Source organism: Lacerta agilis, chromosome 10 (assembly GCF_009819535.1).
Source record: "Lacerta agilis isolate rLacAgi1 chromosome 10, rLacAgi1.pri, whole genome shotgun sequence".
NCBI classification, from domain to species: domain Eukaryota; kingdom Metazoa; phylum Chordata; class Lepidosauria; order Squamata; family Lacertidae; genus Lacerta; species Lacerta agilis.
In genome coordinates, this window is record NC_046321.1 from 19,837,323 (window position 1) to 19,854,000 (window position 16,678).

Sequence of the window (16,678 nt, forward strand, 5' to 3'; positions counted from 1 at the left end):
GCATTTGATAACGTCTCCTGTTTAAAGTTTTGGAATATATGAGCTGTGGAGACACTTTTATAAAAGGAGTTAAGGCAATGTATACAGAACCATCAGCAAAATTGTTAGTAAATAATGTATTGACTGAGAACTGTAAGATAACTAAAGGCACTAAACAAGGTTGTCCGCTGTCACCTTTATTGTTTATATTGTTTTGGCGCAAAGCATAAGATGTAATCAAGAAATTAAAGGAATAAGGGTGAGACAGAGAAAATACAAATTAAAAGCATTTGCAGATGATGTGGTGATATCTGTAGAAGAACCAATAGAGTCAATTCTGAAAGCATTAGAAGAGATAGAAAAAAAGGATAAAACCAAGCTCCTGATAAAAACATGAATGATGAGAGTAAAAATAAATTACAAAATATATCAGGTCTAAAGATTGAAAAGAAGGTTGCGTATTTAGGTGTATGGTTAACAGATTACTGCTGTATAAAGATAACTATCTGAAAACATGGGAGGATACTAAAAGAAATTTGCAAATATGGGGTAGAATGAAACTTTCGTTACTGGGTAGTGTGTGGACCATAAAGATGAATGTACTACCAAAATGTTATTTTTGTTTCAATCAATACTGGTGATCGGCAAGACAGTTTTCTTCAACAAATGGCAAAAGGGTATTTCTAAATATATCTGACAAGCGGGGGGGGGGGGAACCTGAGAATACAATATAACATACTGATAGACACGAAAGAAAGATGAAGTTTCTCCCTGCCGGATATGAGATTATATTATGAAGCATCTTGGCTGTGCTGGTTGAAGGAATGGTTGCTACTGAAGAATCCACATATTTGGAAGGTCATGATAATATTTTTGGTTGGCACACTTATTTGTGGTATGAAAAGGCAAAAGTACATAAAGCCTTCACAAACCATATAATTTGGGGGGGGGGGTGTACAGAATATGGGATAAATACAAAAACTTATTGGGGAATAAAACACCACTTTGGCTTTCACCTTTGGAAGCCATAGTGGTGAAAAAGAAAAATATGATGGAAAGTTGGGCAACTTATAGAAATTTGCTAAGAGAGGAGAGTAGAGAACTTAAATCAAAAGAGTTTAAGGATTTATCTGGTATATTAACAACATGGTTGCAATATTATCATTTGAATGAAATATTTTAAAAGGATACGAAGTGGGTTTTTTTGGAACAATTATCACAATTAGAGAGACTTGCTAAACTGTAATGTTAAAGTGATGTCTAAAAGGTGTAAGATGCTATTGGAATGGAAGACAAAAGACAAAAAAAGTGAAATCTTCAATGATACACTGGGCAATTGATATTGGTCATAATATAGAAATGGAAACATGGGAATGATTATGGAATATGGATATAAAATTTACAGCACGTTATGGTTTAAGAGAAAATTATATGAAAATGCTATGCAGATGGTACTTAACACCTAGTAGATTGGCACAAATGTATAAATCAAAATCGAATAAGTGTTGGAAATGTAAAGAGAAAGAAGGTACCCTTTTCCATATGTGGTAGTCTTGTAATAAGGTCAAGGCTTACTGGAAAATGATACATAATGAATTGAAAAAGATGTTTAAGATAATGTTCGTTTAAAAAAAACAACCCAGAAGCTTTTCTCTTGGGAATTATAGGATTAGAACTACCCGAACAGTGTACAGATTTTGCTATGAAGGAGGCTCAGAAAACAAGCCTGTCCCGTTCAGCTTCTCTCGCTGTCTCCCTTGGGCTGTGTGGCACTTCACTCACCTGCTCAGAATTCCCACACATCCCACAGGGCAGCCCTTGCTTAAACCAAGAATTTGACACTTGTTTCTTTGTCAGCAAAGCCCCTACGGGAATTGCAGTCTGTGCAATAGGTTTGTCTTGTCAATGCCTCTGACAAGGGAAGCTGCAGCCTGAATGCAAGTCAGCTATCAGTTCTGACTGCTAAAGTAAATCCTAGTCAGGGCTGCGTGGCTTGACTTGTACAAACTGCAGGATGGGAGGCCTGCCCCATAGAGTTGTCCGCTGAGAAGTTTGAGGGCACTTATCTGGTGTGAAAAGCCACGCAGCAAAGTGGCTAATGATCGCAGACCTTTGGGACCTTCCTCTTGCTAATCTTACAAATTCAACTCCATTGCGATGTCTGTGATATACCCAGGCCAACATTTTATTTATTTCATAAAAATTTACATGCCTCTTTATTTGATTTTATGTTTTTGAAAAAGGCAAAGTGATTTACAAACAAGATAAAACAATTAAATTATCATTTTTAAAATAAAAATACACAAGTCCTCTGTTTTTAACAACAATTTAAAATATTTCTGAAAAACTGATGCAAAAACTTCGTGTGGCTGGAGGGCAAGAGATAGAGATAGATAGATAGATAGATAGTTAGATAGATAGAAAGAGAGAGAGAGAGAGAGAGAGAGAGAGAGGAGAGAGAGAGAGAGAGAGAGACTGACTTTTATGGTGAACTGGTGGTCATTCATCCAGCACAGGAAAGAAGACTCTACAGGACAAACTGTACCTGCCTCATTCTGTAATATATGGCTGTGTTTAACATTCTCCTTCATATTGATATTGGCAACTTTCAGTCTATCTCCACTTCAGTGCTTTCACAAACTTTGCTATCATTGTTTACATCTGAACAATGACTTTGGGTTGGGGAAAAGTGGGGTGGGGGTGGGGGAAGGGAAATGTTCGGTTTGTAACTTTTTCAGTAAAAAAAAGGGGGGAAACTACAATGCAATACTAGAAAAAACAACCTCATGTTTAATATTTTATTACTTTTTCCATATTAGAAGCAAAAGTGGGAGGGGGGAACAGTCCCTCTTCCCTGACACCTCCAAAAGACAAGGTGGGGGGGGGGGAGAGAAGCCTCAAAATGTTGGTGTTTCTGAGAGAAAGGATCATAAGAAAATTCTCCTCTTTGCCTGGCCTTTAAGGAGGATTTTAAAATCAAACCACACTGGGGTCCCTATGGTTTTCATTGTCTCAGAGATTGCCTTGAGTGCTGCTTTTTTCTTAAATTCCCTGTAAGAGTAATATATCCGAACCAAAATAAGTCCCGAAAAGAAAGGAGAAAGAGTGCCCTGAAGTCTCAGCCACACTAATTAAAATGTGTCGTTCAAGCTTTGTTGTTAAGTGCCTGGTGCAACATGAGTTATAAAAGCAGTCTAGAAACAATTAAAGTTTGCTTTACTGATGAAGATTCATATTCACTGCTCAATCAACTAAGTTTTTAATGGTTTCATCTGTGGATTAAAGCTTGCAACTATAGGGGAAGGGGCACAGCTCAGCAGTAGGGCAGCTGCTTTGCATGAAGAGCATCCCAGGTTCCATCCCTGGTACCTCCAAGTAGGAAAAAGATCCCTGGAATCTGGAGAGTCGCTGTCATTCAGTGTAGACAATGATGAGCTAGGTCGGTCAGTGGTCTAACTTGGCATAAGGCACATTCCTGTTCAGAGCCTCCAATAGCAGATCCAATGATTTTGTTTATTTACATTTCTAACCCACTTTTCTTCCATTGTGCAACACAAGGCAGCATACCTGTGATTCCCTGGCGGTTTCCCATTCTGGTGCTGACCAGACTCAGACCTGCTCAGCTTCAGGAGAGCAGTGGCCTCATGCACTAACGCTTTCGAGAGACATCTCGCTAGTTACTGTTGGAAACAAAATGCTAGACTAGCTTTGGTCTGAAAATGGGGTGATCTTACATTCTTGGACATGTGTTGCCTAACCAGCAATGCTCTGCTCCTGTCTGCCATACCCCCCAACAGGGATCTGGGGAGCCATGAACCCCAAAAGCACAACTACTCCATAAGCCAAGAGAGAGCCTCAGCTTGCTGGGACTACCATGTAAGAACACAGGAAGATGCCTTTCCCTGTTGGTCCACCTAGCTGAGGGTTCTTCACAGCGGCTGGCTTGCCACGGTTTCTGATAGAAGTCTTTCCCATCCTACCTGGAGATGCTGGGGATTGACCTAGGACCCTCTGCATGCAAAGCAGATGTTGTGCCACTGAGCTGTGACCAGTGCCAGATTTAGGGTGCTGTGAGCGGTTCTGCTACACAGGGTGCTGAGCTGCAGGGGTGGCAAAACTGAGAAGATCCATAATTGAGAAGATCCATTGAGGGACGCCAAATGTTGACCTCACACGGGGAACCACATCACAAAAGATTACCAAAGTCTGTCCCTGCTATAACCTTTCCCCCAAGGAGAAGGGAATGCAATGAGCGATGGCAGAAACAAATCTTTTGTATTTCTTGACTGCCCCCGTGACAGCACATCATCACTAAGCCTGAGAAAACACAACCCAGGGAGCACATCAGGCTGCTTAAGGCTAGCACAGCGAGGAACCAGGGAGCATCATCCCCAAAGATGATCCAGGACACAGGGTTTGACCTTGGAGTACAGAGGAGGAAGCAAAATGCTTTGCCCATCCAAGTCTGTGGCTTTGCTGGAGGGGACAGCTGGGGAAACACATAGGACTGTTGCAACCAGCCCCCATTTGCCAAGTGAAGCCATCACTGCGGCACTGGGGCAAAGCCTATGCAGAGCTAAGTTCCAAGGCGATTCCTCTCCTGGTGGATGACAGACAGTATTTACAAGCATCGGAACTAAATGTTCTGACCCTGCTGCATCATAAAAGGCTCTCGCCTGTAACCATTCTTCTATCCTGTAATACATTTCTCAATCAGCTATTTCACTGTCATTAAACAGAAGCTTTTAATGTCCTTGGTATGATAGGTGAAGAGTGCTTGCGGCTTTCATTCTCCATTTCAAAGTAAGCTCATAAATGCTTTTATGGTTCTGGAGTGGTTAGGGATATTGATCAAACTGTAGAGCTGGTCCCCCGTCACAGAGGCACAGGTGGTAAATGGAACATGAGAGGAATTTGTGCAAAGGAGGGAAACAGGGAAGGCAGAAAGGAAAGGGAGATGGTAGGGGCAGATACTGGAGATTAAAGCCGAGAAGATCCATAAGGAAGCACTTCATATGCTGCCTGACACTCAATTAATAGATAAAATGACAGAGTAATACGATAATGTAAGGAAAACCTATAAGCCCGGCTAATAAATCACTGCCCATTGACAAATAGCATGATACTGGTACCCAGGACAGCCTATTAAAATGTAATGTTTCCTCTGAAGCATGGGAGTAAGAGGCGGTGGAGTCAGGTTTTGGCAAGGATCAAATGCAACATAATAAACATATCACTCAGCCGTGGCCGAACGGGAGGGAATAGTGTGTACTCACTTGACATTGTGAAATGACATTTCAAAGGCTGGAAGGAAGGACAACTTTCTTTTCTTAGAAACTGGGCCGCAGCTCATCAAGAGCTTCTCCTGTGCAAGACTCATTGAAATGAACACATTGCTACCTGTCCAGTATCAGTTATGACTTCCCATCTTATTAGTGGACCTTGGGTTCAGTCTTGCAACAGGAGGAAACCATGAAGAAAGTCCTGGGGTCAGCTAAAGCAGGATGGAGAGCCTGTGGTCCTCCAGGTGTTGCTGACTCCAACTACCATCATCTCTGACCATGCTGGTGGGGATGAGGATGATGGAAGACAGGTTCCCCCACCCTTGTGTTAAAGGGTCCAAGACAGCAGGAGGAAAACAAACATGGGAATCTTGGGAGTCTACTGTTAGCTGGAACAGGCAGCCATGAGTTATTCAGGCCAATGGGTGTGTCCTTGTTGTTCCATTCCCAAGACCCAAACATCTATCTTTATTTGCCCAGTATTTCAGTGAGAATGAGCTCAGAGGCAACCTGTTGTTGTTTTTTAATTCTAACTGCATGGGCTGTATCCAATGCTGCCATTCCATTTGCACCAGAGATATATGCATGCAGGGAAAAAGTTGCTGCTTTTTTCCTCTTGCCTGCAGCTCACCATACACCCTCAAAATCTGCTCCAGAGAGGAGAATGAAGTCTCACTGCATGTGCAGAAAGCTCTGGTAAAGTCCTATGTCTTTTGCACCTGGTTCTGGTTTGTAGAGACACTGAGGATTTACTAAACAAACCAAATAGATCTTAGACACCTGAAGTATGCTCATCCCTGCCTTACAAGGCATTGTGTGGATTAGTGGAAATCACTTTTGAATACCCTAGGTAGACAAATGCCAAATATTATTCTCACCCAGCTTTCCCCACTCAGACCGAGGGCTAGCGGTGGTGAAGAATCTAGATCACTTCTCATCCAATTAACCTGAGCAAAATTCATATTTATCGAGCCGAGTTTGCAATAGGACAATTAACAACAACACACAAACAAATAAAATAGATTCTCACCTTGATCTTCTGAAGAAACTGGAGACCTGGAAGTAAACCAACAAAGACCCATCAGTCTTTTTTTGGTAAGATGAAAAGGCGACAAATAAAATTCAGTGTACTTTCAGGGATTTCTGCAGCAGCACTTAGTAAAGCAGAGTTTGGCTGACGCTAAATACTTCTACAGGTTATGTTTTGTTCAACTCCTAACAATTGCTGAAATTCAGATCCCACTTCATTCCGTATTTGCATTAAAATGAGCCTCATGAAAATCCACCTAGTTCTGTATCATTGTGATTTTGGAGAAAGGAGAACTTTACTATTATTATTTGAAAATATATGGAGAAGAATGAAGGGTGCCTCGTAAACAGGTACAGCTGGAAGGATAAACTGCTGCCGTCGCTGTTCCCCTGGTTCTTCCCACTGCCCCCCAATAATGAGCCTGGTTACTGCTCTCTAAGACCTGCCCTAAAATCTCTGCCTCCCCAAGGAACAAGCTATTGCCACCCATTATCTCAACCTCATGCGTGCAGTCAGTTTCTATCTCCAGCAGTCTCAAGTCATAGAAAGAAAATAATGGGGGGAAATTGCTTCGGTGGATCAGGTCAGAGGTGAATTGATAACCAAAGGTCCATCAAAATTCAGCAGTGGCTCCACTGAGATTTCTTAGTCAAGCTGAATGCAGAGCGAATGATCTGCAGCCAGATTTTCCACCACTTTACTTTTCCCTTCAAAGTAACTGCTGGTGTGCATCACAGACATGATCAGGGAGAAGAACGGTAGCTCAGTGGAAGGGGCAGGGCAACGATAAGGGAAGCATTGCTTAGGTGCATTGCTGGGAGTACTGGATTGGGTCCGACCACGTGCCCCTGTAACAAAGCTATACTGCCTTTCCCCAGCTAAAACAAAATTAAAAAATCCTTCCAGTAGCACCTTAGAGACCAGCTAAGCAGCATTGATTATGCTGTCAGGAGGGCAACTCTGTGGCACCTGCCCCATAATGCCAGTCATGCTCCGGGAGCACATGCTTTTCCTCCTAAAGGTCTCAGGGTCAGTCCTTGGAAAATCCAGTCTCAAAGCACCAGGAAGCAGGTGACGGGAAAGACCTGAGGCAATAAGGTAAAGGACCTCTGGACGGTTAAGTCCAGTCAAAGGCTACTATAGGGTTGTGGTGCTCATCTCGCTTTCAGGCCAAAGGAGCCGGCGTTTGTCCTCAGACAGCTTTCCGGGTCATGTGGCCAGCATGACTAAACCGCTTCTGGCACAATGGAACATCATGACGGAAACCAGAGTGCATGGAAATGCTGTTTACCATCCCGCCACAGTGGTACCTATTTATCTACTTGCACTGGTGTGCTTTTGAACTGCTAGGTTGGCAGGAGCTGGGACAGAGCAAAAGGAGCTCACCACCATCATGCAAATTTGAACTGCTGACATTCTGATTGGCAAGCCCAAGAGGCTCAGTGGTTTAGACCACAGCGTCACCCATGTCAGGTCTACCTGACACCTGTGGTCATCAAGGTATTGCTGGGCCATAGCTCCAATCAGCCCAACAACATTTGGAGGGGTACAGATTCCTTACCCTGTTTTCTCAGCTTAATTTCCCTCCCATGAAGCTACTATTAGCTACCATTTTCAGTGGGAAGGAATAGGTACCAAGTCAGCTGGAGACTTGCTTTTGTTGAAGCCCACCCCCCACCCCCGTTCCTTTAGCTGTGTTCCCTGGAAGAACCAGACGAAGGGGGAAGCGTGTCACACAAGTGATTAACCCCACTCAAGTGCTTATGATAACAACTTTTCCACCAGCCCCCTACAGTTTAGTGTCCCTTGTAGCCATTCAACAGCAGAAGGGATAGCTAACCAATGGCACTGAAATTACTAGGATCCAGAACGGAACAGCATACAATAATCCATTTTGCAGCCATAACTGAGCATTTACTTTAGCATCCTTTTTGTCTCGCTAGCATTTCTATCACAGCAAGACAGGTAGAGGTAATTAGCTCTGCATCTGAAAAGACCAAAAGACGAGGTGGGGGGGGGGTAAATCACCATGGCAAGTACTGCTAAGAAAATTATAAAGTTTATACTCCTGCTATTATGGTGTGCACCTGTTGGGACCAGGCCAAGGATAAGGCATAAGATAGATGCAAAACTACGGGGTGGGGAGGGGGAGAGAGAAGGTATTGACAGCTGGATCTCCAGGTGGGGGTCACTAAAATGTGAGGCTTGAGTTGGAAAATGGAAAAAACTCAAACCTAAAATGGGGCAAGCGGTAAGATGTGGAATATGCAAGATAAATTATTTTGAGGAGATATGGAAATTGTTTGTAGAATTTGTACTGTTAAAACGGAAAGGGGTCAAACCATCGCAAGAGGTGTTGAAATTTTGGCAGGTTGGATAGTTACAATGGAATGGTCTCGGGGTGGGGTGCACATTTTTATTCTTATTTCATTTATTACTATTATTGCTTTGTCAAAATAAAAAATAATTTTTTAAAAATGGAGCAAGCAGGAGTCAGTAGAGAGTGGTAGAAGGCGTGGCTCCATTTATTTGTTAACCCTGACCAATCCAAAGACATGACTGCCAGCTTCTTTCTAGGCTTGCTTTACCATATTTTGAAGAGAGAGAAAAGAGGACACATTTGTCGACTTCTAGTTTTAACTCTGGATCACTATATGGCGACTCTACCCATGAAAAGCAGGACATGTCCTGGAAAAAGAGGCAACCCAATTTTGCATATGGCAACCCAATCTAGGACCAATGCAAGGTGCTGTCAAGAGCCAAAGTCAAGCATGGGTCAGCAACAGAAAGCATGTTGTCTGTGCAGAATGGACCTGGGGGTTTGTGCCTTCTTCCTAGAGGCCCACTGCCTGGAGGCCAACAGTGGCCAAGGGAGCTTAGCATTAAAGGAAAACTCTGTGCCAGTCAGACTATTCCTGGTGTTTTCAGTCTGCTGGAGGCTTGTTGCTTGAGGAAGGCGCCAGTGTAGGCATGCCTTTGTATGGGAAGGAAGGGATTTGCAACCTTGTGAGCTCACTCTATGGGATTTGAGGTTTCATGGAAATTCAACCAGCCTCCTCCAGGCACAGTCTAACAGAAATTCCGGCAACCGGGTGTATTATTCATAAAGACAAAAGCCTCCAGAGAAACGTCAAGCCGATGTAAAGCAGCTATTTTTACCAATAACCCTGCAACTGAAACCCTCTGCCACCCACAGCATCTGAAAGAAAAGCCTTAAAGAATCTAAAAGGCAGAACAACAATACTTTTATAGCACTGCCATGGAGTTTTATGGCCTTTCTCTTCTTTGCCACTCGAGTAATTCATTTTACACATACCCACTAAGTCCTTCTGATAAGCACTTCTGCCATTTAGCTGGCCAAGAAAAAAAGAGGGCGGCTGAATGTTGTTTCTTTTTAAGAAACAAAACACCTCTCTCTCTCTCTCTCTCTCTCTCTCTCTGTGGTTCCAATGAACTCACTAGTTGTTCCTCTGCAATGGATAGAACATGAAAGCCATTTTTTAAAAGGTTATATACATCCAGTCCATTAAATAGAGACGAAAATGGTTTAAGAGAGGTTTCATATCTGATGTTATGCAGTTCACACCCATTTTGTTTTCCCATGCACACGTTCGCTTAAAGATGTATTTTAGGGTTTTGAAACAATAAAATCCCTCCCCCCAAAGGAGCACTCCTCCTTTCAAACCACCTTCAGACATTCAAAAACAAATAGCAGCAGAGCATCTGTCTCCAGCATAGGATAGGTGAATCCGTCAATTCTGGTTTCCCTAGTTCTTTTCCAATCGAAGTCCAGTTCTTCAGGATGCATTCATTTTTCATTTTTTATTTTTAAAAAGGCCTCTTCTGCCTCTGACAGTCTTGAGTCTTCCTAAACGGCTTCGGCCCAGTATACCCAAAGGAGTGTCTCCACCACCATCATTCAGCCCGGACACTGAGGTCCACCTCCGAGGGCCTTCTGTTGGTTCCCTCCCAGTGAGAAGTTGAGGTTACAGAGAACTGGGCAGAGGGCCTTCTTGGTAGTGGTGCCCGCCCTGTGAAACACCCTCCCATAAGATGTCAAGGAAATAAGCAACTATCTGACTTTTAGAAGACATCTAGGCACCCCTGTTGAGGGAAGTTTTTAATGTTTGATGTGTTTTTATTATGGAGCCGCCCAGAGTCGCTGGGGAAACCCAGCCAGGTGGGTGGGGTATAAAAATTATTATTATTCCTCTTCTCAGAGCCCTGACCCTTGCCTTGTGGGTGGCACAGAACCACACAAATTGTTGACCCCTTCCTCTAGATATTCCTCAGACTCCCTTGCCTCCTCTACACATCCCTCGGAGTCCTGCTGGTCCCTGATGCCTGCACAGTTCCCTCTCCCAATTCCATTTTATTCTCACAGCAACTCTGTGAGGTGCACTAGGCTGTGAGACTGTGACTGGCCCAAGGTCACCCAGTATACATATAAACTATGTGCACTGTATGTATAGTACCTATAAAAGAGCCATATCTCACACTGTGCTATATTTCTGCAGTATACTTCTATAACTATGGGATGCATCCAACTAAATTCCACTCAGTGCAGATCTATTGAAAGAGGAATGTATTAAATAGTGGGTGGACACAGCAGAGGACACAGTGATTCCCCAAGCAGCTTTCTTTATTCTCAGGCTGGAACAGAGCTGAACTGAAGGGCTAAGCCAGCCTGCTGATATAGTACTCTGTAACATGCAACAGTAGCAACTCTCTCTAGCTACCCAATCCGTGAGCGGCACCCTCAATCCTTCATTTGCATGTGCGGACCTGAGTGAGAACTGCAGCCGCGGTGGGCAGAGTGAAACTATATACACAACACCCCTAGTGGCCTAGGGTGAGAACTTCAATACATAACAGAATGGACGTGGCTAACCTAGGCTTGCTCATTCCATTGGGTTTACTCCGAGTAGAACTTGGTTGGCTGCATTTGCATTTCCACACAGTTATATACATATTGCTGCAGGTTCCTGTCATGTGATGATTCCTTTAGGAAAGCAATATTGTATGTGTGTGTTGGATATATAATGGTGCATAAAATATTGCACAAGGATAATTCATGTTTTAGCAGAACCAAGGGGTGGGGGTGGGGAATCTTGCTTCTCGTCAAACTTAAGGAGTGAGATGGGAATTAGAAAGAGATCTATGTGGATCTATGAAATTGAGAATCTCATAAAATTCCCATTCCTAGTCTCCACCTGCACATTCAACCATTCTTGTTAATAGTCGGGTGCATTGTTTAAAATCTCAGCATTGTACTAGTCCCGTTGAGTCTCCCAGCCTATGCTTTTCCCTGGCAGGAGGGCAGGGTTAGGCTCATTGGCCCTGACTCATATGTCACATCCCTGGTGGCCTAACTCTGCCACCTTCCAGTGGATTGAGGGTGAACTTCTTTAGTGTGCAGATTTCCATGGTAGGGCAGGGTCCCTGCACAATTTAGAATCCCGACTGTGTAAATCGGGTTCTACCCTGAGTAAGAGCACGTGTTGCGATCGGGACCTGGCAAGACTCATCCCTTCCTGTGGGGGTGGGGCCGGCAGCCGGCCGTAACAGCTATAGGTCAGTTAGGTGTTGCTGGGCAAAGCTCAATGTAGCAATCGGTGATGGACAGCTTAGCGTCCTATATATATTCCTGCACGCAGGGTGATTTTTCTCTTGGCTTCGGCTGCTGATCACCCATCCCGCCCCCCCCCCTCTTTTATTTAGGCCTCTGTGTTTGACCTTGCAACTGCCTGTCATGGGGTTGTCTGCCTTGGCGCAGGGGCCCAGTAGGAATTTGTCCATCTGGCTGATTGGCTGTTGCCATTTGGTTTTGCCTACTGCAGTAGCAACTTGTCACAACTTGTAAGGTTGGCGGTTAGGCATTGGTTCCTGTGTGGATTGCTGGTTTGGGCGGTGCCCATCCAGAATCATGATGAAACTGGGAATTCCGTTAAAGGAATCCGGCGACTCTTATGCTTTGTCCAAGCCCCGGTAGGGGTTAGGGCCGTGGCCGAGTCCCCAGGACCTCTGGGGAGAGGGTTGCGTTGTATCCCCCTGCTCCTTAACTCTCCTCAGTTGCAATTTCCCAATCGCTGGTTCTAGGCCAGCTTCTGTCCCGGTAGGACAGTAGTCTGAACCAATGCCTACGCAACCACTCACCGAATTTGTATTTAAATAAAGTTGTAGCCTAAATTATTGCCAAAAACCCAAACAAAAATTATGTCTTCTGTGTCCTCGATACGCAACACCCAAAATTGCACAGGGAGCCTAGTCAAATTGAGCCACATAGCAGGTGCGGTAGGGACGATGCCTCAGTGCCACTGTGGAGTTGAGATTGCATCTTTAAAAGGAAGGGTAGCAGTTCTAGTGTTACCTCCTCCCCTCTGCAGCTCGGGTTATATCCACCATTGGTTCAAGATTTTTTTGGGGGGGGGCATTTCTGTCTGCTGCAAAGTTTCAGCAAAGTTCAGAAAGCTGTTACACAAGCTGCTATCCTCGACGTTCTACTGCCACCTAGAGGGTTTCTCTTGAAACTTAACTACCATAACCAACAGGAAAAGGGACTCAGCGATGGGAAAAGGGATCCAAAGCTGAAAAGGGAAACAGTTAAGTGCAAACAAGTGGGTCCTGCAGCAAAATGTTGCAGCATGGGAGAGCTCCTATTAAATATACTCCATTTCAGTCCCACTATCCCACACCCCCAGTTGTCTGTCCCAGCAGTCAGTCAGCATTCTGTTTTGTACTTCCAAGCAAGACGGCTTTTTTTTTTTCCCCTGCTCTAGAAGGTAGAACTTGAACCAATGGCTTCAAGTTACAAGAAAGGAGATTTTGACTAAACATACAGAAAAACTTTCTGAGACTAAGAGCTGTTTGACAGTGGAACAGTCTCGCTCAGGAGGTTGTGGACTCTCCTTCCTTGGAGGTTTTTAAGCAGAGTTTGGATGGCCATCTGTCCTGGATGCTTTAGCTGAGATTCCTGCATTGCAGGGGGTGGGACTAGAAGACCTTTGGGGGTCCCTTCCAACTCTTAGATTCTACAATTCAGATACTCAAGTATGGTTGTGGTTTTTCCTCTTGATTTTACTGATCTTTTGTAACCTGGTTTGAGGTTTATTAAAAAAAATGAAATAAAAATTATGAACTAAATAAACAAACAAATAGAATTACTTACTTCGGCCTCCCTCAACAGATGTTGGACCGCCAACTCCCATCATCCCGGGTTAGCATGACCAATGGTCAGGGATGATGGGAGTTGTAGTCCAGCAACATCTGGAGACCCAAGCATGAGGAAGACCAGTTGACACTGACTGACAGCAGTTATCTGGCGTTTCAGATGGGGAAAATAGTCCTAGTCCGAAATGGAGATGTGGGGTGGGGTTTGAATCTGCAATCTTCTGCATGCAAAGTAGATGCTAAGGCCATCTCTGAGGTATCCTAGAGTCTAGACCCAAGCCGTTTGTTTCTTTCAAAGCCAGAACTTTGAATTTTACCCCAGATCAGAGTTGTGGCAAGAAGCAGAACTCCACAGAGATCAGATTCCCATGGGCCTTCCCCCCCCCTCTTCATTATTCAGACAGAAATTCATTGCACAAATGTTTATGACCCTGAAATTTGTTCACTCTTTTCCCTCTGACCATTTCACTTGAACAGAATAATAAACAGAAAAGGGGAAAGAAAGAAAGAAAGAAAGAAAGAAAGAAAGAAAGAAAGAAAGAAAGAAAGAAAGAAAGAAAGAAAGAAAAATAGAAAAATATATTGCCAGTAAAGTCTGTGAAGGCTTCTGAATAAACCACCTATTCTTATCTGGTCAAGGCAACTACTCAGACCCGGATGGAGGGGAGAAAATAATTTCCATTATGGTGAGGAATGATGGATAAGGCATCATATGTCTATCTTCCCTGCCAACATCGAGTTTGTATCCTAAAATGTATTCCAACATTTTAAAAAGTCTTATACTTCACTGTCAAAATGTTTTTTTGTTTTTGTTTTTTTGCCTTTGCTTTAGTTGCTGGCAATATTCGGAGAGCATTTAAAATCTAAATTGCAGCAAAACATTTCTGCGCCGGGGCCAGTGATGTTCTTAGCCAATCAAGCATTTGTTCTGCTTGAAATCAGTCCCAAAGAAAGGTTAGGAGCTTAGCTGTTCATTTCAGAGGCGGAAGGAGGGAAGGGGAAAAGGAAAGGAACGGAGGCGGTGCTAGACAACAGCAAGCTTGTTTTGGAAGATGCCAATTTGTAAGCTGCTGGCATGTGGGATGCATTTTGTGTGTCACTACCTGCCAGAGCAATTTGTCAGCAGGGCAAATTTCCTCCACGATGCGTCAGGTGCAGAGATGCTACAAAAACATAATTAAGAGTCTCCGTTTCCAAGATTCAGAGGAGGGGGGAAGAGCAGTCTTGCTTCCATTTCAGAGAATTTGAATTATATATATCTTTAAAAAAACATTATTCACTCAGAAAAGGAATGGGAGTGGATGGCAGCAATTCACACTTTACAGCAGTGTTCCCCAACCTTGGGCCTCCAGCTGTTTTTGGACTACAGCTCCCATCATCCCTAGCTAGCGAGGCCAGTGGTCAGGGATGATGGGAGTTGTAGGCAAAAAACAGCTAGAGGCCCAAGGTTGGGGAACACTGCTTTACAGTATACTCTTTTTTCACCACTACATCTGGACAGCACCCGAAAATGTTCCTGTTCTCATCAGAAGCAGCTGTGTGCCATCTACCCCTGACCCCAAACACCAGGAGGGCGAGAGGGCCAAATTCGAGGAAAATGTCGTTCGCCTAGGTTTAAATTATGCAGACAGAATTGTGGAAATGTGTGGCAGAATTTTGGTTTGGCGTTTCTGTCCAAAGAAGATGGCATAAAATGACAAGCAGCACAACATCAGTTGAAATTAGGCAAACTCAGCTTGGTTGGATCATCTTCCAGAGGGGCCCTTCCCAGATGTAGGGATGGGGAAAGGGCATATGGCTGCATCCAGATCCCATTCACACAACCAAACTGGCATTTTTCGAATTTAGATCGCAAGGGGCACACGTGTGGCAAAGCTGTCATTGCTGTTGCTCAGCGAGACTCTTGCTAGCATATTCATTTGTTCACTTTCAGTATTCATACCCAGCCTGCTAACCAAAGTTCTCGTGATAGTTTGCAATATATTTAAAATACAATAAAACAGGCACATGTTACTTGGGTATACTTAAGTTTTCCCTCATCCATCTGTCGTTCCAATGACCACTCTTACAGACCCTCCAAGTGTCCCTATTTTCCAGAGACGTCCCTGATTTAGAGAAGCTGTCCCAGTTTTTGATTTGATCCCAGAATGTCCCGCTTTTCCCTAGGATGTCCCTATTTTCATTGGAGAAATGTTGGAAGGTATGGAGTTATCCAACCCCTGAGCCATCTGAAGGCAATTTGGGGAAGTTTTTTTGGTGCGTTTAATGTTTTATTATGTTTTTATATATGTTGGAAGCTGCCCAGAGTGGCTGGGGTAGCCCAATAAGAAGTGTGGGGTATAAATAGTAAAATTATCATTATGGAATGGGATGTACCTATTTTCATCAGATAAATGTTGGAGGGTATGCTCTTACTTACTAATTATTGACACTTATAACTCACAAAAAACAACACTGTGAAATAGGTTATACTCCACCCAGTGGAGATTTGGACTCTGGTCTCCCAGGTCCTGGTCCAACCCTCCAACCCAGGCTTCCTCAAACTCAGCCCTCCAAATGTTTTGAGACTACAATTCCCATCATCCCTGACCACTGGTCCTGCTAGCTAGGGATCATGGGAGTTGTGGGCGAAAAACATCTGGGGGGCCAAGTTTGAGGAAGCCTGCTCTAACCACTACACTGCCTCCTGTCTTCTCAATGGCAGCCAGCTTCGGGGGACATATGCTAAGTCCTTCACAGGCCAGGGCTTCCTGGCCAGGCTACTGCTGACACCTGTCAGAGCCACTGCCCCTGGTGGCAGATGCAGGAGATGCTGAGGGAACATATTTCACAATCCTCATTTACCACAGCTCTACATCACTATCAAGAGGAGAGGAGAGGATGCTTAAATCAGGGCCGAGGAGCCAAGAGTCTTGCATGCCTTCTATTTTTAAAAATCAAGTCAATTTCAGTAATCAATTTGGACAAAAAAAAATATTAACTGTACACCAAATATAAATTAGAAAAACTCCCATGTGTCTCAAGATCAAGACATGCATCATGTAAATGTGGCCTTCGCAAAAGTGAATTGCAAGTCTAGCTCTTGGGAAAACAAACACCTCTGAGTCTGACCACATAGGAGAGAGGGAACATTTTTATCTTGTATATGTGAATAAACCACCAGCCCGTTCTAAAATTTGCCAAATAAAGCAATAAATTTAAAAATCAGCTGCTGAAG

The 16,678-nt window shown here is 43.8% G+C and overlaps 1 protein-coding gene across 7 annotated transcripts in view; it reads right to left on the bottom strand.

Annotated features, from left to right (window-relative positions):
- The window catches only part of DGKI (diacylglycerol kinase iota), a 240,820-nt gene that overhangs the window by 22,586 nt on the left and 201,556 nt on the right, over positions 1-16,678 (bottom strand). For all 7 annotated transcript variants that reach the window (XM_033162115.1, XM_033162118.1, XM_033162117.1 and 4 more), the window contains one exon: positions 6,292-6,317. In XM_033162115.1, coding sequence (XP_033018006.1) covers positions 6,292-6,317 — 26 coding nt within the window. The remainder of the gene's footprint in view (positions 1-6,291; positions 6,318-16,678) is intronic.